The 24,050-nt window shown below is 49.9% G+C and overlaps 1 protein-coding gene across 2 annotated transcripts in view; it reads right to left on the reverse strand.

Annotated features, from left to right (window-relative positions):
* The window catches only part of Scube1 (signal peptide, CUB domain and EGF like domain containing 1), a 130,798-nt gene that overhangs the window by 103,857 nt on the left and 2,891 nt on the right, over positions 1 to 24,050 (reverse strand). For both annotated transcript variants that reach the window (XM_052748495.1, XM_052748494.1), the window contains exons 2-3: positions 23,597 to 23,728; positions 3,687 to 3,815 (exon numbers count right to left, since the gene is read on the reverse strand). In XM_052748495.1, coding sequence (XP_052604455.1) covers positions 3,687 to 3,815; positions 23,597 to 23,728 — 261 coding nt within the window. The remainder of the gene's footprint in view (positions 1 to 3,686; positions 3,816 to 23,596; positions 23,729 to 24,050) is intronic.

A 24,050-nucleotide genomic window follows, 5' to 3' on the forward strand; every position in this document is an offset into this window, starting at 1 on the left:
AGAATCCATAGTGAAAACAACGTTGTTGAAACAAAGACCCGTATAGACTTCACCATCAGGCTTGGAGGCTGGAGGGGTGGGGGTTGGGGGTGCCTACCCTAGCAGGGGTTAAGGGTGGTCCTTCACAGAAAAGGACACAGAGCCCAGCCAAGGAGTCCAGGGTGCCATACACAATCCAGGGAGCACAGACCATGGTCCTGTGAGGTGTCGGGGGCATCCAAGCAGCTCATATGATACATCTCCACTGGCAGCTGAGCATCTGACCCACGCTATGACATTTCTGATGTCAGACACTCTGCTAACTACATCTGTGGTTTCACCGAACCCTCACCCTCACCCTCACCCTCCAAGACAGGGATTACACGTTCCATGTTGTAGGCGGGAAACAGAGGCACAGAGAATCCAAGATACTGACCAAAGACTAAACAGCTCGGAACCAGAGAGCCAAGACCTAAGCGTCAAACCAGCAGCGTCCAGGTCTGTTCCCTTGGCCAGAGTGACACTCCTTGCTCCTAACAGGCAATCCCCAGGGACAGTGGTGAGCTGCGCCTTCATTGACAACTCAATTACTGAGACATATTTGCTGCAGGAAGCCGAGGAAGCAAGCCGAGGAAGCAGCGCAGGCACCAGGTGAGGGGTCAGCGACAAAGCTCCACCTGGGTGTGGCACTGTAAAAGCTGTGTGGTCCCTAGTCAAAGCCCCTGCCCGGCTCTGCAGTCCCCGAGCCCAGCCTGAGGAGCTGCCTGCAGCCCTACACACACTGTGCCCAGACCTCCAAACGTCTTCCCCCTCCGAGAGCCCGCTGAGAGCTGCCTCTTTGAAGCTCTGGCAATCCTGCTTTCACCCCCATGCTCACCCAGCCAGGGGTAGCTTTTCACAGGCCCTTCTGGTCTTTACTAACCCTTGTCCAGACCTCTGTTTTGGCACTTATTTGGGGTGTAATTACATGTTCACAGATCTGTTTCCCATAATGAGCTCATCTGAGCCCCAACACGCATTAAACAAAACCAGACAGCAGCAGCTCTCAGACTGACGTGCCGCTCGGAAGGGGAGGCCCAAGCGCTTGGGGTACTGAACCCCTCTACCCAATGCTGACCAGCCAGCTGGCACCCCGAGGGTCTGCTTGGCCCTGGCAGAAATTCCCCTATGCAAGGCTAGAAAATCCTGGTGATCTTTTAACCCTTCAGATCCATCTGTGGCAATGATTCTGAAGGATCGCTTAGGGAAACGGGGAAGAAAATGTTCTCTGCCCAGACTCACTCTGGATTCTCACGGCAAAGGCAGAAAGTTGGCAGACACTGGCTAGTTGACCATTTAGTCTGTACTCCGTGCAGGCCCCTCGGCTTCATACTATCACTTCATCCTTACACTCAGCCTGGTGACATAGTGGAATCTCAGAGACCATGACAACACTAAGAGCCCTGACAGTCTTCTTTCATTGACCAGGGACAGAGACCCCGACAGGCCTATGACCTGCTCACAACCATGCTCCTGTCAATCACACACATGCCTTCCTGGATCCAGAGGCTCTGCTTCTGCAGCTGTTGGTAGAGGAGGGCTGAGAACAGGCAAGTCTGTTCTGAGAACACTGTGTGGTCCACTAGTGGCTGTCCCTTGGGTTACAGGCTGGGAACCACCTCCACGTCCCCTCAAAAGATTCTGAAGCCTTAGTTCCAGAGCTGTGAATGTGGCCTCTGGAGGAATAACGGTCTTTGTAGTTATCTCAGTTACTTTTCTGGTTTCTGAGATCTCCAGCAACTTAAGGGAGGGAGCTGAAAGGGACCCACTCTGTCATGGTGGGAGGTTGTGATGGCAGGGGTTTTGAGGAAACAGCTGGACACATCACACCCACAGCCAGGAAGCAGAGACAAAAGCCCCCGGGCAGCTCGCTTTCTCCTTTTTATGAAGTCTGGGACCCCAGCGCATGGAATGGTGGCCCCTACATTTAGTGTGGGTTGTCTCACCTGAGTGAACCTAATCTAGAATATCTCTTGCAGACATACTCAGAGGTGTTTCCATGGTGAATCTGAATCCAGCCAAGATGACAATTATAACCATCACAGCATATGATCAGGATGAGATGAGGTAGCCATGGTGGGCCCTCATCCAATATGACTGATGTCCTTATGAAGAAGGGAATCCAGACCCTGAGAATGTCTACGGAACTAAGACGATGTGAGGACGTGGGGAAGCACTGCTTCCAAGCTTAACAATTCTTGAGTGACCATGGGCCAGGAGAAAGGCCTTGGAAATAAGTTTATCCCCAGCCCTCAGATAGAAACAGCCCTACCGCAGTTTTGGATTTCTAACATTTAGAGGTACGAGAGAGTCAATGTCTATCACCTACACCACCTAGTTCATCTCTATGTCATGGGAACCCCAAGAAGCCTTGTGAAGATGCCTGATGTGTGCCTGATGGTAAAGGCCGCAGAGGTGGACAGAGGACCAGCGGAGACTCGCCAGCAGAGCCCGACATTTTCCCTCTCTAGTCTTCTACATGCTCTCAACTTTACTCACCAAAAATAATCAGCATATAAATCTTATCTAATCGGCTTAAGATAGATTTGAACTGTGGAGAGTTGGATGTATACAAGACTATGGGCCAAACTGTATTCCCTCAAGTCTCATGTTGAAGGACTCGAACCACTGTTACCTCTAAATGTGATTGTATCTGGAGACAGGGATTTAAAGAGGCAGTTACATTTCAGACTGGAGCTGTTGGGGATAGACTTACTCCAATAAGACAAATGTCCTCAATTTTTAATTAATGAATTAATTAGTGTGTGTGTGTGTGTGTGTGTGTGTGTGTGTGTGTGTGTGTGTGTCTGTCTGTCTGTCTGTGGGCGGGAGTGCCACAGCACACGTGTGGAGGTCAGAGAACAACTTGCAGGAGTCAGTTCTCTCCTTCCACCGTAACTGAACTCTGGTTGTCAGGCTTGGTGGCAAGTCCCTTTAGGCACTGTCGTGGTTTGAATAAGAGATGTCCCTCATAGGCTTATGTATTTGGACACTTGGCTCCCCAGTAGGTGGCGCTGTTTGCGGAGGTTATGGGAGATGCAGCCTTGCTGCAGGAAGTATGTCACTGGGGGCGGACTTGGAGAGTTTACAGCCGTGTCTCCCAGTTTGTTCTGTCTGCTTGGTGTTTGCAGTTGAAGATGTGATCTCTCAGCTTCCTGCTCCTGCCTCCATGCTCCAATGCCGCTGCTCCCGCCTCCACGCCTGCCGCTAGCTGCCATGCCTCCCCTCTATGATGCACTTTTATTCATCTGGAACCATAAGCCCAACAAACTCTTAGTTGCCTACGTCATGGTGTCTTATCACAGCAACACAAAAGTAGCTAATACACCCACTGAGTCACCTCACTGGTCCAGGTGTCCTTAAAAGAAGAAGCAACTAGGACCCAGAGAGATCCCACCAGACGTACGCATGCACAAAGTGCACATGCTGACATATGCAAGAGGGGCAGCCGTTTGTGCCTGATCTTGGTCCCCCAGCCTCTAGAACATCGAGGAAGAAAATTTCTGCCATCGAACCACATGGTTTGCAGTATTTTTGTTATGGCAACTTGGCAAACTACTTCCAGGAGCCAGAGGAAGGTGCATCTTTGCACAGCCCCCAACTCTACGTGCTAGAACGGAGAGACAGGGAGGCTGTGGTCAGAGGTAAGGCCCCGCCTCCCCACTCACCCAGGCAGTTGTGTCCGTCATGAGCCAGCATGAATCCATCAAAGCAGGTGCACCTGTAGTTCCCGGGGATGTTGATGCAGTCATGGACGCAGCCCCCATTGTAGTAGTCATTCTCACACTCGTCGATGTCTGCAAAGGCAGAGACACGGGAAGCATCAGAACCAGAGCCTGGGTTCCCTCTCCCGCAGTGGCGAGGTGCTATGATATGGACTTATTAGGGGATGTGACAGCTTTTTCAACTTTTGAGACAACCTGGAATGACCTGGGAAGAGAGTCTCAATGAGGGATTGTCTGCATTGGGTTCACTTGTGGACATGTCTGTGGGGCACTGTCTTAAGGAAGTTTGATATGGGAAGACCCAGCCCACTGTGGGTAGCATCATTCCCTAGGCAGGAGGTTGAGCTGAACAAGAGTAGAGAAATCAAGCAAAGGACAAGCAAGCAAGTGAGCAAGCATTGTGTACTCATTTCTCTCCGCTCTTATCTGTGGGTGTCATGTGACTAGATGCCTGAAGTTCCTGCCTTGACTTCCCCATGATGATGGACCACATCCTGGAGTTGTAAGCAGGAATAACACTCCTTTCCCCTCAAGCTGCTTTCTGTCAGGGTAATTTTTTTTTTTAATTCACAACACCAGAAATGAAATTGGAACAGGGGATAACTCAGCAGATTCTCACTGAAGTTTACTGGGAGGGATGGAAGAGTTATTTGAAAAGATCTTGGCTCAGCAGCAAGGCTGACCACCAGATTTTAGAAAAGAGTCATATTGTGATGTGTGGGGGGTGGGGGAGGAAGCAGGGGGGCTTCCAATTGTTGCCACCCTGGAGCAGGTAAGCATCAAGCCTGGCTCTGGCTCCTTCTAAAGCCTGCCAACACTGCCAACATATGGGATGCTTCTACATCCATGAAAACTGGCTCCTTTGAAGCAAGGAGACCAAGTAAATAAACTCTGCCCATCACCAAAAAGTGTCATCTCTGGAATGAAAGAATGTCCACTGACCCCCCCCCCCCTCCCCAGTAGCTGCCTTCCCTATGGCCCGAGGCCTGGCCTTCAGCTGCTCGGGCTTCCTTGTTATAACAAAGACTTCTGTCTCATAAACAATGGTCAATAGCTTTCATAAAGGTCACTTTTTCTGCTGTTTTAAGTCTTTTCTCAACATTTCCCAGCAGGGGTCAAAGGGCTATCAGCTTTGGGTTTCCAGAAAGAAGAAGAAGAACATGTCTAGTTAACATTCAATGAGCTGCTTCTACGCCCAAGCAGTTGGCCAGACTGTATGCTATTACCTCTAAAGTCCTCACAGGGATTATGGTAGATAGTTTTAGGTCAACTGGACACAAGCTGAAATCATCTGAGAGGAGGGAACCTCAATTAAGAAAATGCCTCCATAATATCGAGCTGTAGGGCATTTTCTTAATTAGTGATTGACCCAATCACTAATTAACCCATTGTGGGTGATGCAATCCCTGGGCTGGTGGTCCTGAGCTCTGTAAGGAAGTGGACTGAGCAGCCCACTACGCTTGCTCCATAACCCTTGTGGAGCAAGCCTTTAAGCAGCTCCCCTCCATGGCCTCTGCATCAGCTCCTGTCTCCAAGTTCCCAGCCTGTTTGAATTCCCGGCCTGACTTCCTTCAGTGATGGACTACAAAGTGGAAGTGTTCCCTCCCCAACTTGCTTTTGGTGGTGGTGTTTCGTCATAGCAATAGTAACCCTGAGTAAGACAGGGACTCAGTCCTAGTCCGCTTGCATGGTGCATTAAAGGAATCTTGAATAGGGAGGGAGGCTAAAACCTTGCCAAAGGCCACACACCTAGAAGGGATGCGAGTGGGATTCTAAGTAGTGAAACCTGACTCTGGATCCCCAGGGAACCTAAGCTCAGCCTTGACCTCTCAGGAATGGCTTCCAGGTACAGAATGACCCTACCAGCTGGGGTCTGGGGCCCTGATGCTTCTGCTCGGAAGTGGCCACCCCACTTCCAAATACTTCCTGGGCTCAACGCCTCCCACTTACACTGAGCCCAGCCTTCATGGACACTCTAGGATGACCTTTATAGAGAGGGAGCATGTCAGAGCTGAACTGAGAGTGATTCTCGGGACACGGAAGAAGCGTTTCCTCCCTTGTCTGTTAGCAGTGGGAGTCTGGGATGAAGTTCTAGCAGAAGGTGGGAAGACTGACCCCAAGCCTGGAGTGTGGCAGGGAAACCCCGAGACCCATGCTCTCACCAGCTGGGGTACAGGGGAGCTATGGCATAGCCATTTGATGCTTAGTATAGGGATACTAGTCTGGAAATCCAGGGGCTCTCTCCCTCACTCCCGATTCATCTAGGGAGTGATTAAGCATAGCACAGATACCCCAAAGAGCAAAGGCAATAACCCGTGAAAAGAGCATATCACACAAGCCCATCCTGGTACCCAGCCAGCCAGCCAGAAGGACAAGATAGGGGTCCCCAAAGGTCTCAGAGTCATGATGCTCTATCTCACCTGTGTCAGCTGGGGAACAGAAACGAGTCTGCAACATCTCTAAATCATCTTTAAATATACCTAGTAGTCTAAATAACATTAAAGCAAGATGCCAGACTTTAGATTTATGGAAAGGGAGCAGGGTGTTATGGCTACTGAGGAATAGCCATTGCTTTCAGATTCTGCACACATCACGCTAAACACATCTCCTAGGTCTTGGACCTACATTCCTAAGACAATGCAACCCGGCTTTAATTCACCAAGCTGCACAGTTCTGGAGTTCCCCAATCACAGGCCATATTGTTTTCCTTCCATATCTCAGATACCAAGAATGACCTTCCTTTTTACTCTCTCTCTCTCTCTCTCTCTCTCTCTCTCTCTCTCTCTCTCTCTCTTTCTGTGTGTGTGTTGCACAAATGTGTCTATGCAGGTGTACACATGTATGTGAGTGAGCTCGTAGAGGACAGAGGTCAATATACACTGTCGTCTTCTATTGCTCTTCATCTTATTTTTTGAGACAGGGTCTCTTAGTGAACCCAGAGCTCACTGATTTGGGCAGCTAGGCTGGCTCCCCAATCAGCTCCAAGGATCCACTTATCTCCACACACCCCCCCACCATTTTCCCCCACCATTACCCTTAAGTGCTGGAGTCACAGGCACAGGTCTACCTCGCTTTTTTTTTAAAACCTGTGTTGTAGAATATTTAACTATGTAAAGACGTGTTACATTTGTTTATGCTGTGGAATATTACTTGTACTGTGTAAAAGTGTGTTACATTTGTTTCTGCTGTCTTTGTTAACAATGTAAAGAGGTGTTACATTTGTTTGTACTGCATTTGTTTAATTATGAAAAGATGTGTTGTATTTGTTTCACCTTGCCTGCCTAAGGCACCTGATTGGCCTGGTTAAGAGCGGAACAGCCAATAGCTAGTCAGAGAGAGGATAGGTGGGGCTGGCAGGCAGAGAATAAGTAGGAGGAGAAATCTAGGCTCAGGAAGAACGAGAGAAGGAGGAGGAGAGGAGAGAATGAATGGGGTAAGAAGCCAGGCAGTCACCAGCCAGACACAGAAGCAGTGAGAATAAGATATACAGAAAGAGGCCGGGCGGTGGTGGCGCACGCCTTTAATCCCAGCACTCGGGAGGCAGAGCCAGGAGGATCTCTGTGAGTTCGAGGCCAGCCTGGGATACCAAGTGAGTTCCAGGAAAGGCGCAAAGCTACACAGAGAAACCCTGTCTCGAAAAAACCAAAAACCAAAAAAAAAAAAAAAAAAAAAAAAAAGATATACAGAAAGAAAGGAAGGTAAAAAGTCCTGACACCAAAGGCACTTAAAAGAGCTAGCCAGAAACAAGCCTAAGCTAGGCTGAGCATTTAAAACTAATAAGTCTCCATGTCATGATTTGGGAGCTGGTTGGTGGTCCAAAAGAAAAGAAAGGCTGGTACACCTAAGTGTGCTTTTTCTACATCTTTACCATGGTAACAGGCTTCCTTCCACTGCCTGCTGGCATAAGCATCACCTCTCACCGAATGACCCAGCATCCTCCAAGCACTTCCCTCCCTCTTTGCTTCCCTCCATCAAGCTGGAGTCTGGCCTGATCCCAGCAGCCTGTGTCACTTGCAACTGCTGTTGGTCCCACCGTGGGTACGAGACTTGGAGTGGACCAGACAGGGGAAAGGCTTTTGTGTTGTGTTTGAAGCACAGGCCCTTCCAGTCCTCATTGCAGCCCTCTGGAAAGCTGCTTTTTGTTTGTTTGGTTGGTTGGTTTTGCTTTTGTTTTTGGTTTTTCAAGACAGGGTTTCTCTGTGTTGTTTTGGAGCCTGTCTTGGATCTCACTCTGTAGACCAGGCTGGCCTTGAACCCACAGAGATCCGCCTGCCTCTGCCTCTGCCTCCTGAGTGCTGGGGTTAAAGGCGTGCGCCACCACTGCCCGGCTTGGAAAGCTGCTTTTTACGGCTGATCCAACTGAAGTGCAGAGGCTGGAGAGCTGCTCAAAGTGACACAGCAGGTGACAGGACAAGGGTCAGAACTCAGTCTACAAAGCTCACATCCTTTCTCCTAAGTCACGCTGTCTAGCACAGGCCAACCATTGGGGAAAATGGTCCAGACAAGCATTTCATCCTTAGCATATTTCTACTGTGTCCTGGGAAAGTGTTACCTAGCCATCCAAGTGCTGTTCACTCCTCTGCCCTTCCACCTGTCCATCCTGCATCCATACACGTGTGCATGCCTTTCCATCTGCTCAGCCACTAGCCAGTCAGCCATATATCCATTCAACCAAAACCCACCTCTTCTTGCTATCAATCTGTCTATACACTCTATGGCATAACTACTCAAATTCCCACCCAGCCCTTCTCCCATTTATCCATTTATGCTAAAACATACTTAATATATAACTTGGTTGATCATCTTTCCATTCACCAGTCACCTATGTACCTATCCATTTATCCAGACAAGTATGCACCCCTATTCAAATATTCATCCTTTCATCCACCCATCCATCAACATATTTGGCCATCCATAGTCCTCCCTTTAATTAAAAGACCATGCATCCACACATCTATTCCCTCATATGTCCATCCAAATGCTTAACCACCCATCCATGGATTCATCGATGCAAACACTCACCCTCCAAATGCACATGCACACCCCACCTACCCATTCCTCCATGTCCAACGTATGAGCATCTATCTATCCAAACTTCTCTTCACTCATTCACTCATTTCCTTCAAGCAGCTTAAAAACAAATGCAATATGATTTTCAGAAATACAGGTTCAAGACAGACAGAAACAAATGAGATGGGTTGGCAACACCGGTCAGTGATACAGTTGGCAATCCCAGCACAAATGCAAAAGGGGAGCCCACAAACACAGCTGAGCTGCCTAGGTGCCATCAGAGAGAGAAACACAACCTATTAGAGGGCCAACATGTCTATAACTGACAACTAAACCAGCTGTTCAGTGGTGGTGAGATCTGAGCATCCATAGGTCTCCAAACAGGGGGCACCCCTTCTCCTGATTGGGGATAATTGACTCAATTGGTTCGGCCTAATTTCAATCTCTGCCTGTTGTCTGTGTCTCGTGATTAAGAGGAACATTTTTACTACTGGGATGGTAAATAGTTTAAGCATCACACTTATCATATCACACATATCACAAGATGTAATAAAATGATTGTTGAGCAGTCACTGAAATGATGTCTAGAAACTTCCTCCCATTGACTCTCCATAGAGACGGTCATAACAGATGCCAATGGGCTGAAGAGTGAAGGAGCTTTGCTGCCCTCGTCCCTGGGCCCCTCCCACTCTTGAGCATCTTTGAGAATGATCCCTCCTCTTCCAGGCCTGGCATGCTCCTGCAGGCTCCTGCGGTGGCCTGCACGATCTCCAGTACCCAGAAGGAAGGACATTGGCTCACAATACAAACCTCTGACTTCTTAATGGTACCTTGAGATTTTATTTTTTTATGATCATTTCATGAAGTCGGGTAAAGTAGCATGTAATCCCACCATTCCAGAGTCTGAAGCAGGAGGATCATGAAACCACTCTGGGCTACACAGCAAGACTTTGCTTCAAAACAAAACCATTATCAGCCTCCTCCTTGTGAGAGAAGCATGAAGCAACCAAGAAAGATCCCTGCATAAGCAGGTGGACTCAGTACAAACCACACCCAGGAGCCACCAGCCCCGGGTTTAAGAGCTTATAGAGAGCTGGGCGGTGGTGGCATACGCCTTTAACCCCAGCACTCGGGAAGCAGAGCCAGGCGGATCTCTGTGTGTTCAAGGCCAGCCTGGTCTACAGAGATAGTTCTAGGCCAGCAAGGCCAAAATAGTAAGATCTGTGTCTTAGGGTTTCTATCACTGTGACAAAACACCATGACCAAAAAGCAGCTTGGGGAGGAAAGGGTTTATTTGGCTTACACTTCCATATTGCTATTCATATTGAAGGAAGGCAGGACAGGAACTCAAACAGGGCAAGAACCTGGAGGCAGGAGCTGATGCAGAAGATATGGAGGGGTGCTGCTTACTGGCTTGCTCCCCCTGGCTTGCTCAGCCTGCTTTCTTATAAAACCCAGGACCACCAGCCCAGAGTGGTACTATCCACCATGGGCTGGGCCCTCTCCCATTGATCACTGATTGAGAAGATGCCTTACAGCTGGATTTTGTGGAGACATTTCCTCAGATGAGGCTCCTTCCTCTCTGATGACTCTAGCTTGTGTCAAGTTGACACACAAAACCAGCCAGTACAGCTTGTTCCAAAACAAAACAAAACAAAACAAAACAAAAAACTGCTGGAGCCAGAGGAAGGACAGGCAGGTGGATCCACAGAGGCAAAGGAAAGGAGGGACAGAGGGACTCAGGGTGCTTTTCCTCTTCTTTTCTTCCTTCCTCTCCCTCTCTCCCTCCATTTCTCTCTCTCTTTCCAGACAGGTTCTCACCATGTAGTCCTGGCACTCGCTCTGTAGACCAGGCTGGCCTCGAACTCACAGAGATCCTCCTGCTTCTGCCTCCCGAGTGCTGGGATTAAAGGTGTGGGCCACCACTGCCTGGCTAGGATGGTTTTTTTCAAAAGACTGCTGTGGGTTGAAGATCTGTCTAGGTCTTAACACTCGATGCCTGAGGCTGTGACCTGGTTTAAAAAGTTTTTGTTTTTGTTTTTGTTTTTTTTTTGTGGGTTTTTTTTTTTTTTGCATATGTTTTCAAGTTTAGAAGTGATCACGCTGGGTTTGGGTGGATCCTAACCCCATGGCTGGTGTCTTTCTAGGGTGTGTATGTGTGTGCCCCTGTAGGTACATGTATATGTTCATCAGCTCACTGTTCATCTCTGCTCTTCCTTCGGCTTCGATTTTTTTTTTCTGGAGCTGAGGATAGAACCCAGGGCGTTGCGCTTGCTAGGCAAGCGCTCTACCACTGAGCTAAATCCCCAACCCTTAGATTTTTTTTAATTAAAAAATTTAATGATTAAATTTTTATTACATTTATCTCTTTATTTTTTGTGTGTAATAATTTTTAATTACATTTATTTTGTGTGTGTGTGTGCGTGTGTGTGTGTGTGTGTGTGTGTGTAAGTCAGAGGACAACTTGAGAAGTTTGTGTTTTCCTTCCATCATGTCGGTCTCAGGAATTGAACTCAGCTCATCAGACTTGACAGCAGTCACCCTCACTCTGTGAGCCATCTCACCCCTTTTAATGAAAACTTAATTCCTAGTAGAAGATAGTTTTCAACATCCAACAGAGCAACAACACAGGGCCTGTGCATTATGGGAGTTTTCGAAGATCACATGGTCCTGCTTTTCCTACATTAAAATGTCAGCACAAACATCATCCCACAGCCATGGTCTTGTGCATGCAGCACTGCGGTGGACCCCAAAGGGGATGGATTTTTTTTCTCCATTTAATTCAAAATTGATTCTCACTGCCTTATAAAATATATATTTATTCGGTGGTGTCCAGGTTCTTGAAGATTCTTTCCCAATGAATCTGAGTGCCTTCTTATTTTAATATTGTTTCAGGACAAAAATTTTTTTTTCGTTTTAAATCAAGGCTGATGAAAAACCTTAAAAGGAGGACTTTGAAAGCAACCACACTTTCACTCCCAGAGGCCATTAATGATAAGGTCTCACTCCCCCACCCCTGATTGGCATTTTTCTGGACATTCCTCCCGGAAGGGAAGCCCCAATGTTCTAACAAAGCGACTGTCCCCAACTGGGAGCTAGCCTGTCTCTCCTTTGTCTGTGGCTTTAGGAAAACCAAGCACTCTTTAGATAGACGTCCATTCTAGGAGAGATGTATGGCTTAGGAAGTTGAGTCCTTATTGATGAATAAATCTTAATCCAGTTTGTTGGCTAATTACGCTCTCGGGAAGGTAGTTTCTGCCTGGCAGGAAGGATTAAGTCCCCCTGTCTCCGGCGGTGCGGGGTTAAGCTCCAGGTCTGTAATGACTGAGTAATGAGACCAGCTCTCTGAGGACCCCTGGCATCCATCGATCAGGTTTCTCTTCTGCAGGGACAATGCCAGAAGTGGGCCCAGCAGTTAATTACAGGAGAGGTCAAAGGTCACGCAAAACCAACACCCATCTATACACTTTCTCATTCCTAACTGTGTACAATGTCCACGGCTCAGCCAGAGGGAGTGAAGGTCTCCCTACCCCACTCTGAGATCTGAGATAACCATGGGGTTACGGCTACTTTGTGACCTCTTCCAGTGCCCCATGTGGCTTCTGGCCATCATTAAGTATTCTTCTGCAGCTCTCTGCCTGGAGCACCTTCCCCAGCCCAGGCTCCTAATCACCCTGGCTTGGGATTTTTGCCGCCTCTGAGGCTTAGCCTGCCCCTCTACCTTGCCCCCTCCTCCTACACTGGGCCCCAGCTCCCCTACCTATCGACACCAACGTTACTGTGAGAATGGAAGCCGCCAGTCCATGGGGACTTGTATCTTGTTCAGTCGGAGCCTCAGAAGCTGGCAGAGTGTATGCCATGAACATTGGCTGAATGCTGAGCGAATGAACAAGCAACCCGGCTGTCACTTCCACTGACTGGCCCTTTCGATGCGTGGAACAGCGCAGGGCCAGTACATGGGCCCTGCACATAGCACAGCTCCAAGAGATGGGTGCCAACATCTTAACTTTTGGTCAAGGAAAACGAAGACTACCAAAGCCAAGAGAACCAGGAACTGAACCAGGCTGCCTGACTTCCAAAACAAAAACAAAAACACTGTTCGTCACAAAAAGTCACATACTATGTGATCCTATCCGCAAAGCATCTCCTGAACAGGCCAGCCTAGAGACAGAATGTATACCAGTCATGTCCAGTGATTTCAGGGGCCGCAAACCCGGGGTTGCGGGTAGTGGCTAAGAAATATGGAGTTTCTAGACCGATTGTGACGACGAGCAACTGTGGGTTCACTAAAAGGCATTGGCTTGTAGACTTGACATGGCTCAACTCTGCGGTCTGCAAACTCTCTCCACAAAGCGGTTTTGAAAACAAAGAGAAAGGGCTGGTGAGATAGTTAGCTCACAATTTCCCAGAACCCACAGAAAACCGAGAGGAGAGAGCAGACTCCACTGTGTCTCCGTCCTCCACGGCACGCTGTGGCATGAGTCCCACGCGCATCATAGAACCGGGCGATAATACTCATTTTTTAATGGAAGAGAAGCCCGTGTTCTGGCTGCACTTATCCACTGAGTGAGCCGGCCTTCTGGCTTCTGCCTGGATGCAGGAGGACCACGAGGGTGGTCGCTTGGTGTGTACTGTGTATTTTTAGACAGGTTTCTACTATGTAGCCCAGGCTGGCCTCCAGCTTTCCTCTTCCTCCACCTCCCAGGTACTGGCATTTCAGGTGTGCACCACTACCTCTGGCTGAACCAGCCTCCATGCCACCTGCTCAGCCTGGGTTCATGGTGGGGTGTATTCTTCCAAGATCAGAGGGGTGTCTCTACCAAGCCACTGGGAAGAGGATGGGCAAATTACAGCAATTCTCCCTCGACAATACCCTAAACCCTCCCTTGGGGCTCTTCTCCAAGTTCTGGCCTCAAGACCTCATGAAACACCAGTTGCTGGAAACTGAGCCCTGGAAGTGTCTGGGGGTGGCAGTGAAGAGGGCCTGGGGGCTCAGCCAGTCCTGTGCTCTCTCTTGCCTCTTACAAACTGGATCCCAGTAGTTATCAACCGTTCTCTCCTTTCTTTGGCAAGACCGGGGTTGGGGGTGGGGATGCAGGGCTGCAGACTCTGAAACGTAGGACTCTCCAGGGGCTCCAAACCCAGCCCCCATAGCATCAGAAGCCACACAGGTGCTAGCATTGAAGTCCCAGCTCCAGGTCAGGGAGCTGGTCCACGTTCTGTGGTTTGCACAGAGGTGTAACTGAGGGTCCAGAGGGAGTTGTGGACACCGAGCGCATCAGCAAGCCAGAGCTGATGGCAGCTTAGGCCCAGGCCTCCCAGCTCAGCCTTCTGTCCCTGCTGCAGCCTCTGCAGACAGGCGGCCGACTGGGGCTGAGTTGAGCAGACCTGTGTGGATGGGCTTTCTTTCTTCCAGATCCCTGGAAGCCTGCCCACCCCAAATAATAGCAGTAACAGAGGAGACCCCCTCATGGCAACTGGGTAAATCTTCAGTGTGGCCCAGGTAGGAAAGACCATTTCCACTTCCCTACTCACAGGGCAAGTTTGCTGCAAAGCCATAACCCCAACACAAGCAGGCTAGCTTGGGAGGTGCCCTTAATCGGGATGAAGCCATCCAAGGGCAGCCCCATGTCTCAGCGGACCAGAGCTTCATGGCCATGGTATCCACTGGGGATCTGGACACAGTGACTATGCTTACCCTCAGCCTGGACCCTGGCCACAGGGAGCTGCCAGCCTGGCTTCAGGGAGAAAGCAACAGGACCCCAGTGAGGTCCAGGTCTGCCAGTGGGACCGGCAATGAGAAGGTCCAACAGCATTTGTGACTTCTCGGGTGGGGAGTTCCCTGAAGGAGGAGCTTCTCATAGTGGAGTCCAAGGGGCCTGTGGGACCCGCTGGCCCTCTCTGAACTTGGCAGTCAGTATGCTAGGGCCTGAGAGACCCGCAAGACTGGAAACCCTGGTCTCGACGGGTCCATTCACAGCTCTACACCCCTTCCCAAGGAAGGGAGACCTGGGAAGAAGGCCTGGGTCCTCTGAGAGAAGGGTGCATCTTGGAGGCGCTGGAAGGATGGGGAAAGCCACCCTGGCAGCTGTTAGGAGCCCAGGCCTGAAGCCTCAGGTAACCACAGCTGCCACAGCCCTATTTCTCCCAGGGCTGCAGCCTGGATCCATCTGGAGGACCCAGCCAGGACAACCTCTGGGACCCCCTGACCTTGCCCGTATACACAAGCCCCCGGTCCTCTTTGTCTCAAGGCCTTTGGGGAAGGCCCATATCCATTTCAGTAGCTCTCAAAGGCCAACAAGCCCACAGTTTATTTTCTTAGAAATAATGGTTTTTTCTGGTTAGCATTCCTCTGATGGAAACACAAATACGGCCACTGTAATAAGAAGCCGCCGAGGGGAGAGGGCCTGGAGGCAGAGCTGAGAAGGGCTGCCGCCTGGGGGGGACAGGAGACCCAGGGGGTGGGAAGCCAGGTGGAAAAAGTTTTAAAGGGAAGAACCCAAACACAAAGCCTCTGAGGCTGCCTTCAACACACCTTAGAGCAGTGGGTTCTCAACCTTCCTGGTGCAGTGACCCTTTAATACAGTTCCTTATGTGGTGGTGATCCCCCCCCCTCCCACATCATAAAATTATTTCGCTGCTACTTCATAACGGTAATGTGCTACTGTTATGAATCATAATGTAAACATCTGATGTGTGGGCTATCTGATATGGGACCCCCCCCAAGGGGTCGAGACCCACAGGTTGAGAACTGCTGCCCTAGAGGGAGACCGGCTCCCTCCTACAACTTCTACTCACTGGATGCTCCTAGGCAGGTGTTGCTGCTCCCGTTGTCAAGGGAGGCAGACTGAGGAAAACCCATCACTTGCAGAATTTCAGGCATCAGTGAATCTCCTCTGAGCTTTCTTCTATCCACTGGCCCCAGAGCTGAAGGCAACCTGAGACACCTCCTTCTGCTCCACGCTCCTAGCATGGCTTGGATGACCCCTCCTCCAAGAACACTCTCCACCCCCAGCCCCTTTCTCACACACACACACACACACACACACACACACACACACACCCCGAGGCCCCTTTCTTCCTCTCCAGGCAGGGGTAGATATCCACTTTGTCTTCTCCACCTCCACAGAGTCCTGCCCCTATTTATCTGCTGCTTTCTAACTCATTTGGTCTTTTTCCAGCTTCCTGTCTGTCAGTGAGGTCGTGGCCAGGAAACATACCTGGGCCCAGCACAAAGCCTGACGGTGAGAAGACCCTCAGCTAACACTCTAGGCACCCCGGGGGCCAGATCCTACATTTGAGGTGAACTTGTCTCCAATACGAAACCAAGTGTACAAGGTTTTCATCGTCCCTGCTCAGATGGTCATGGGCACCAACAATTCTCCAAGTGACTTAAACTGCCATCGACTGGGACCAGTCACGAGCAAGCCTGCCTGTGCTGGCTAGGTTTTTTGTTTGTTTGTTTTTTAAGATTTAATGTATGTGCCTGAGTGTTTTGCTTGCATGTATGTATGTATATCACATGTGTGACTGCTGCCCACAGAGGTCAGAAGAGGGCGTTGGATCCCCTGGAACTGGAATTACAGAAGATTGTGAGTCACCGTGTGGATGCTGGGAATTGAACCTGGGTCCTCTACCAGAGCAACAAGCGTTCTTAAAGGCTGAGCTATCTTTCCAGCCCCTGCTGGCTAATTTTAACTGTTGTCTTGCCACAACCTAGAATCACCTGGAAGAGAGTCTCAGTGAGGGATTGTCTAAATCAAGGTGACCTTTGGCATGTCTGTGGAGATTTGTTCTAAATGTTAACTGATGGGGGAAGGCCCAGTGCATTGTGGGTAGCACCATTCCCTGGTTTGGGGCCCTGAACTGTGTAAGAGTAGAGAGGGTTGGCTCATTCCCAAGCAAGCAGCCAGCAGGGGTGCGTCTGTCTCTCTGTTCTTGAGTGTGGACGGACGTGGCTTGACTAACTGAGTCTCTGCCTTGACTTCCCCACAATGATGGACTGTGCCCCGGAACTGTAAGCTCAAATCCACCCTTTCCTCCCCATGTTACTTTTCATCAGGGTATTTTGTCACAGAAACAGGAACAAAATGAGACCACCACTTAATTGCTACCTGGGAATAAGTAACTGGGAGCTTGAAGTCTCATCCAGAATCCTCCTGCCCCCGCTGGCCGGCTGGATCCCCTAGCTTTCATCTCGGGCAGCACACACATTAGCATGCATAATTGCATGTTTTCAGACTTAAGGGGAGGAGAATTCTCCCTTGCTCAACCCCCCACCCCAAGTCTTTCCTAGCCTCCCCTGCCCCAAGCAAAAAAAATCTACCCAGAGTTTCAATAAAGTATGCTATAATCACGATGGAAATGACTTAATAAGACCTTCGCCATTATTTGCTACAAAGGCCAATTGGTTTTAGATTTTTTTTTTTCCTTAATGGTAAACTAAATGAATCATTGGGTGTGTTATTAAGAGTTTGGTTAAAACCCTTTAATGACATGCTCTGTAATCTCCCTAACTTTAGTGATTGACAAGCACACCCCAGGGATATAAAATCCAGGAAGTGATTATTTACATTCATTACATACATGCTAATTTTGCCATCTCTGATGGTTGTCATTTTTTTCTTTTCACACACACACACACCAAAAGGAAAATAGTAATATATTTAATATACTGTGGCCAAAACAAAATCTCATTTCCCCCAAGAGCTTTAATTACAGCATCTTGAAAAGGGCCTGAGTTGAAACTTGCGAGAGGAATAAACCGCTTGAATGAATGGTCTAAGAATTAAGCACACGTAGAAGGGGGGTGTGCGCCATGGGTTCAGACCAAACAGCCATTAGCAGGGGGGTGGGGGGGAGGTCTCGGTTATTTAAACAAGCCATTTGAGGGTGGTTTGCTCCTCGTTTCAGGCCTGGTCCTGATTATAAACGAGAGCTTTTAATTAAGATTAGTAAGACCCAATTCAAGCTATAATTTGGTCCTTTTCCTTCGCAAATGTCTATGAAAACAAGGCGATTAAGGGTAAATGAGTTGAAGCATTTAAAGGGGATGAGTTGCCCCCTCCTGGCCCCAGTGTGTTGTTCTGGCAGAATGAGCTCCAACAGGCCTGGTTAATTCAGAACAGGGGGCTCGCTGGTGCAGGGCTGGCCCCCACGGCCTCCAAAAGGTCTGTGTCCGAAGGGCCCCATAAGATGCAGATGGACCTGCTTGGATAAGGGAGGAGGCATTGAGAGATAGTGTACAAAGGTCCCAGGGTAGAAAGGAGCTATAGTTTGAGGAAGGAAAAAAAAAAAAAAAAAGGCAGCTGGGGGGAGATTAAGGAGGGGAAGATTAAAAAAACAAAACAAGCCGGGCGGTGGTGGCGCACGCCTTTAATCCCAGCACTCGGGAGGCAGAGGCAGGTGGATCTCTGTGAGTTCGAGGCCAGCCTGGGCTACCAAGTGAGTTCCAGGAGAGGCGCAAAGCTACACAGAGAAACCCTGTCTCAAAAAAAAAAAAAAAAAAAAAAAAAAAAAAAAACCCAAGAAAACAAAACAAAACAACAACAACAAAAAAACCAGAAGCTCAAAGTGTTTGGACAGAGACCTGGGGTGAGCCCAAGGTGGGGGCCTCCTATCTATCCCATGGATGATGTGATTCTAGTGAACCTGTCATACGCCTGTCTCCAGGGAACAGCTGTAGAGAAAAGGATGCTATAACCTCGGCCATCAATGCACAGCCAGAGAACCCTCTCCCCACAGCCTTCAGTGTGGAGACCCTGTGGCTGATGGCTGGACTCAGCCGCTGCTGCTCCTCAGCTGGATCAACCTGTCTGAAGAGGGACCTCTCTGGACCCAGTTTCCCCAGATGAACTCTGTCACTGGTCCACACCAGTCAGAGGCCTCAGTCTCCTCATTTGCAAGTCTTCAGAGCCTGTGAAGCTCAGGGAGGCCTTCCCTGAGGTTCCCAGGGCTGCTAACTGCCTTCTGACAACAGCTCTGGGCCAGCATCAGGGGACTGGTGTGGGACATCACAACCTAGAGAGACAGGCTCTGAGGAGGGACAACAGCGGGTGGGAACTCAGCTGTTTGGGAACCAGGGAAAGTTTCTGGAAGGAGGTGGCCCTGGGGGCACCCTTCCTCCACAGCCAGGTTCCTGGGATGGAAATCTAAAAGGTGACAGCCGCAGGCCTTGAGGCAGGTCCAGGAGGAGCCCAGGAACATACACTGCAGTATGGCAGGCCTTAAAATGGAGGCGTGAGTGGGTCTAGAAAAGGTCACCAGGAGCAGTCACCTGTCAAGCTCAGGGGCCACCTGGGGGTCCTATGATGCCTTTTCCAACTTTCTACACCCACAAGCTCACTTCCATCAGATCACAAGTCACAGAGAAAACCCTTCTGCCTCACCAGAACCTTTTCGGCAGCCGGAAGCAGCCCCATTTGTCCTCGGCAAGTCCCTTACCTCAGAGTCACCCTGTCAGCCCACAGCAAGTCCTCTGCCAGTATGAACGCATCAGCAGGATGAGATGATAATTAAACAAAAATGGACACTGCCTCATCGTCATCCTCATCCACCGTCGCCATCAGTATCGTAATCACTATCACCGTCATCATCATCACCCTCATCCCATCACCATGATCGCCACCATCAATATCACAATCACTAACGTCATTAATGTCATCCTCACCCTCACCTTCACCGTCACCACCACTCTTACCAACGTCACATCCATCACTATCACCATATCCACTCCTCTAAATCAGTACCACCATATCCACCATTATCAATATCACCTTCATCATCAATATCACTATGAGCCACAGCATCGCCCACGGCAGAGGGTGTAGCTCATAGTACAGCGTTTGTCATGTGGCTTCCACAAAACCCTGGGTTTGGTTCTCAGCATTGCAAAAAAAAAAAAAAGATAAAAAAAACAAAACAAAAAAACACCACCTTGCCGGGCGGTGGTGGCGCACGCCTTTAATCCCAGCACTCGGGAGGCAGAGCCAGGTGGATCTTTGTGAGTTCGAGGCCAGCCTGGTCTACAGATTGAGATCCAGGACAGGCACCAAAACTGTCACAGAGAAACCCTGTCTTGAAAAACGAAAAACTGGAAAACAAAATAAAACAAAACAAACAAAACCCACCACCTCATCATCACCTGCCTAGCCACGCCACCATTACCACAACAACAGCCACCAATGCTTGTGTATTACACTCGACATGCCAGGCTATGCTTTCATGCTTTAAATACTTCAATGCACTTAACCCTTGCCTTCTACAAAGCGCCTGCTAGAATGATGCTCACTGTACACGCAGGTTGAGTGACTTGACCAGACACACAGGCGGGATGTGAATCCCAGCAATCTGGCTCAACATCTATTTTTTTTTTTTCCGAGACAGGGTTTCTCTTTGTAGTTTTGGTGCCTGTCCTGGATCTCGCTCTGTAGCCCAGGCTGGCCTCAAACTCACAGAGATCCGCCTGGCTTTGCCTCCCCAGTGCTGGAATTAAAGGCGAGTGCCACCACTGCTCAGCCTCAATATCTATTCTTTAATGACTGCTCAGCTGAATAGGGACCATTCAGAATGTGACAGACAGCAGTGACCACAGCAGACCCACAGCAATGGGCCCACCACATCTGGGCTCTCATCCCAATCCTGGCAAGGCCCTTCTCTCTCAGATGGCCCCTGGACCATCTAAACCAGGAAATAAACATCTGGGTGGTCTCTCCCTCAGGCTACCCTGAATGTGGCCTGTTAGTCCCTCCAGATGTGTGTGCAGTCTTCTGGGGGTAGCCATCTTAGAAGATCCTGTGTGTTAATGTTCCAGCAGGCTGTGCTGACACCAACCAATGCCTGTGTGTGAGTCTCCAGGAATAAGACACCTAAGGCAAGCAGGATGGCTCCACCCAGGCCCTCGGAACCCAGGCCAGCCAGCATGCACTCTGATTTAAGATTGCCACTGATAAACAACTTTAGCCCCGAGGGCACCACCAACTGAAAGGCAGGGACACACGGTAAGTATCATGAGTGTCACCTCCAAGGTATGTGGCACTGAGGGACTCTGAAAGGTCTTCACCATTCACAACCCCCTGGAGCTTGCAGCTACTCTGAAGCACAGCGTGGTGATTAACACACTCATCTGCATGTTGAACACTGGGCACTAGGTCCCAAGGCAGGTGCGCTTCACACACCGCACTGCGTCCGCCTGGTCTTCAGGGTGAGTGGGAAATAGTTTGGGTCCAAAGAGATTTGCTGAGGGCAAATCATCACTCTACTCCTGTCAGAGGCAGGCTGATAGGCAAGCAAGGCTCCTTGCAGAGGTCAGGCTATCCCCTGCTTTCTTTTGCCGTGACACAGGGTCAAATGGCACCACCACAGCAAGGATCGTCCTAGCCACTCCCACGCTCCCCACTTCCCACTCACTGGGGTCTCACAGATTGCTCATTGGAACTCCAGTCTTGGTTGGGGACTGGACTCAAACGAGGGCTAGCATCGAGCTCTGCCCCAGGAGTTGGGAGCAGAATGATAGACTTTGTAACGGAGGTGCTCCTGAGTTCCTGGGGGCCCAGCAGGAGGCATATGGCTTGAGAGCGAAGGCCCTGACACCCAGCCAACAGCAAACAAGGTTGGGGAGCAAGACATGAAATTAGAACCCAGAGTCAGGACAGTAACAGTGAAGGGCACCCGAGGGGCTTCTGGGAGCATAATGGGTGCTTAATGCAGATGGGTGCGTGTGTATTCCCACAGGGCACTCAAACTTCCTTCTGGAGCAGATGTGGGCAAAAGGGTCCACAGAGCCGGGTGGCTAAGCGGGTTGGGAACGTGAGTCTGACTCTTGGGCTGGGACATAGCTCAGTTGTAGCGTGATTACCTAGCTATAGGGAACCCTGGGTTTGATCCCTAAACACTCTATCAACCAGCTGTGGTGATGCACACCTGTAATCATCTGTGATCCCAGAGATAGAGGTAGGAGGGTCAGGAGTTCAAGGTCTCAGCCTGGGACTCCATCAGGATGGGGAGTTTCCGCTGAGCTCTGAAGGGCTTCAGAGGAACCAGGCAGAAGATGGTGAGACCCTGAGAGCAGAGGAAGGCAGGAGCTGAGCTGTGAGAAGGACAGGCCAGCTCAGTGGCTTCAGTCAGCAGAAGGGTTGTGCCAATCACAGCCCTCCCTTGCTAGAACACTGGGTCTCAAGGACAAGGAGCGGGTCAGAAATTACACACATGCCCTCACTCTACCACCTGGACCACTGAGTTACATACCCTCCAGATCCTGCCAGCAGCCAGGCCAGACCATCCCACCAAACTTTTTGCACATGACCTGCTCTCCCTGCCTGCTGCCTGGCCACTTGCCAGAGGTCTGTGGTTCACACTAGCTTCCCCTGCAGCTCCTGGAGGCCCAAGCCAGCCAACAAGGTGCTGACACTAAGCAGGACCCAAGGAGATGCCACCTGTTCAGGCTGGAGGAGCTGAGTAAAAGCAATGGGCCAGTGATGTCACTATTCCTGGGGGTGCTGGGCAACTGGAAGCCCCGACTCTGCAGAGCCTGGTCAGAAAGGGCAGAACTTCAATCCTGTTGACACGGAATGCTTTCCCAATGCTATCCCACACTGAAAACTGAGCTGGTGGTAGGGCCAAGACAAAGGACCAGAAACTCTGGGTTTTAGTCCTGTCTGCGTGGCCCCTGCTGTCAACACCTGCCTCAGCTGACATTCCTCTGTCCATTGAGGACGGATGGGGAGGTCTGGGTTGGGGAGGGGCATGGTTCACGGAGAATAACTTTTAGACCCCAATACCCAAGCTTTGCCCAACTCGAATGGGGTCAAAATGACCATGAGATCTTTATGGGATGATCTTCCACCTGGCTCCAACTCCTAGCTCCCAGTATCACAGAGGCTTCATTTTGCTCTGCGAGGGAGGCAGTTTCTTTTCTTTCTTTTTTTGAGATCTAATGATCTAGCCTAGGCTAGTCTCAAACCCACTGTGTAGACCAAGATGGCCTCAGCCTATAGATTCACTTGCCTTGAACTCTTTATAGTCTGTCTATCTGTCTATCTATCTATCTATCTATCTATCTATCTATCTATCTATCTATCTATCTATTTATTTTGAGACAGGGTTTCTCTGTGTAGCCTTGGCTGTCCTGGAACTCACTCTGTAGCCCAGGCTGGCCTCAAACTCAGAGATCCGTTTGTCTCTGCCTCCGGAGTGCTGGGATTAAAGGCGTGCGCCACCACACCTGGCTTACCTTGAACTCTTGAGTGCTGGGATTTCAGGCATGCACCACCCTGCCTGCCCTGGGGAATGGGTTCCTACTTCTGAACCATCAACCCAGAACCCCAGGTGCAGTGAGGAGAGGTTGGACAGACGGATGGATGGCTTGAAGCACAGGCTCTGTCTAAGATCTGGGGCTAGAAAGAGGAGAGCCAACTGAGTCACTCTTACAGCCTGGTGCACTCAGAGGCAGGGCCCTCTGTGGAAGCTACAGGCTACACAGGATGGCCTGGAGTCTGAAGTTAAGGATACAGAAGAGAAGTCACTCGGGGCCTTTACTGGCTCCCGTATGTATTCAGGGCCAGACACACAAATAGTCATTCAACCTTGATTTCTTCAAGAAATAAAAGCGCTAAAACTTAGGTGAAAGCCAGGCACCCTACATTTCCATCTTTCACCTTCCAGATGACCGGCTATATCTCCTGGAAGCCCACAGGCCTCTGAGAAGCATAAGACTGAAAGAACCCAAGCTGTCTATGTCCACAGTGTTGGGATGCAGGGACATCACCTTTGTATACCACAGGGCGGGCGGGCCTCGGCCACCTCCCTCTGGCCCCTGTGTGGTGGGGAGGACTGAGGGAACTCACCTTCACACTGCCTCCCTTCCCCCTTGTAGCCGGGCTTGCAGAGACATTTGTAAGACTTGGGTGTGTTCTGGCAGATGGCATCTATGTGACAGTCATCTGTGCCCTCTGAGCACTCATCCACGTCCACGGCTCCTGTGGGGGAGGGGAAACTGCAGGTGAAACGTGCTAGGAAGACACCTGAGACCGCGCTGGAAGTTCATGCCCCCATCCTCCCACTGAACACCGGGGTAACTGACATTAACAGTCACGTAGCAATCTGGCGTGACAAGGAGCAATTGGTAGCATCCTTGAGGCAGTTTCTCTGTGCCAGGCACATCTCACCACACATCTGGTCTTGATTTTCTTAACAATCCCATTAGGTATGGCCATTACCCTCACTCAAGATATGGAGAAACTGAAGGCCAGGGACACCAGAAAGAAAAACCCCTCTGTGGATCTTAGTTTCCCCAAAGGC

Source organism: Peromyscus californicus, unplaced genomic scaffold (assembly GCF_007827085.1).
Source record: "Peromyscus californicus insignis strain IS unplaced genomic scaffold, ASM782708v3 Scaffold_20__1_contigs__length_68692818, whole genome shotgun sequence".
Classification (NCBI taxonomy): domain Eukaryota; kingdom Metazoa; phylum Chordata; class Mammalia; order Rodentia; family Cricetidae; genus Peromyscus; species Peromyscus californicus.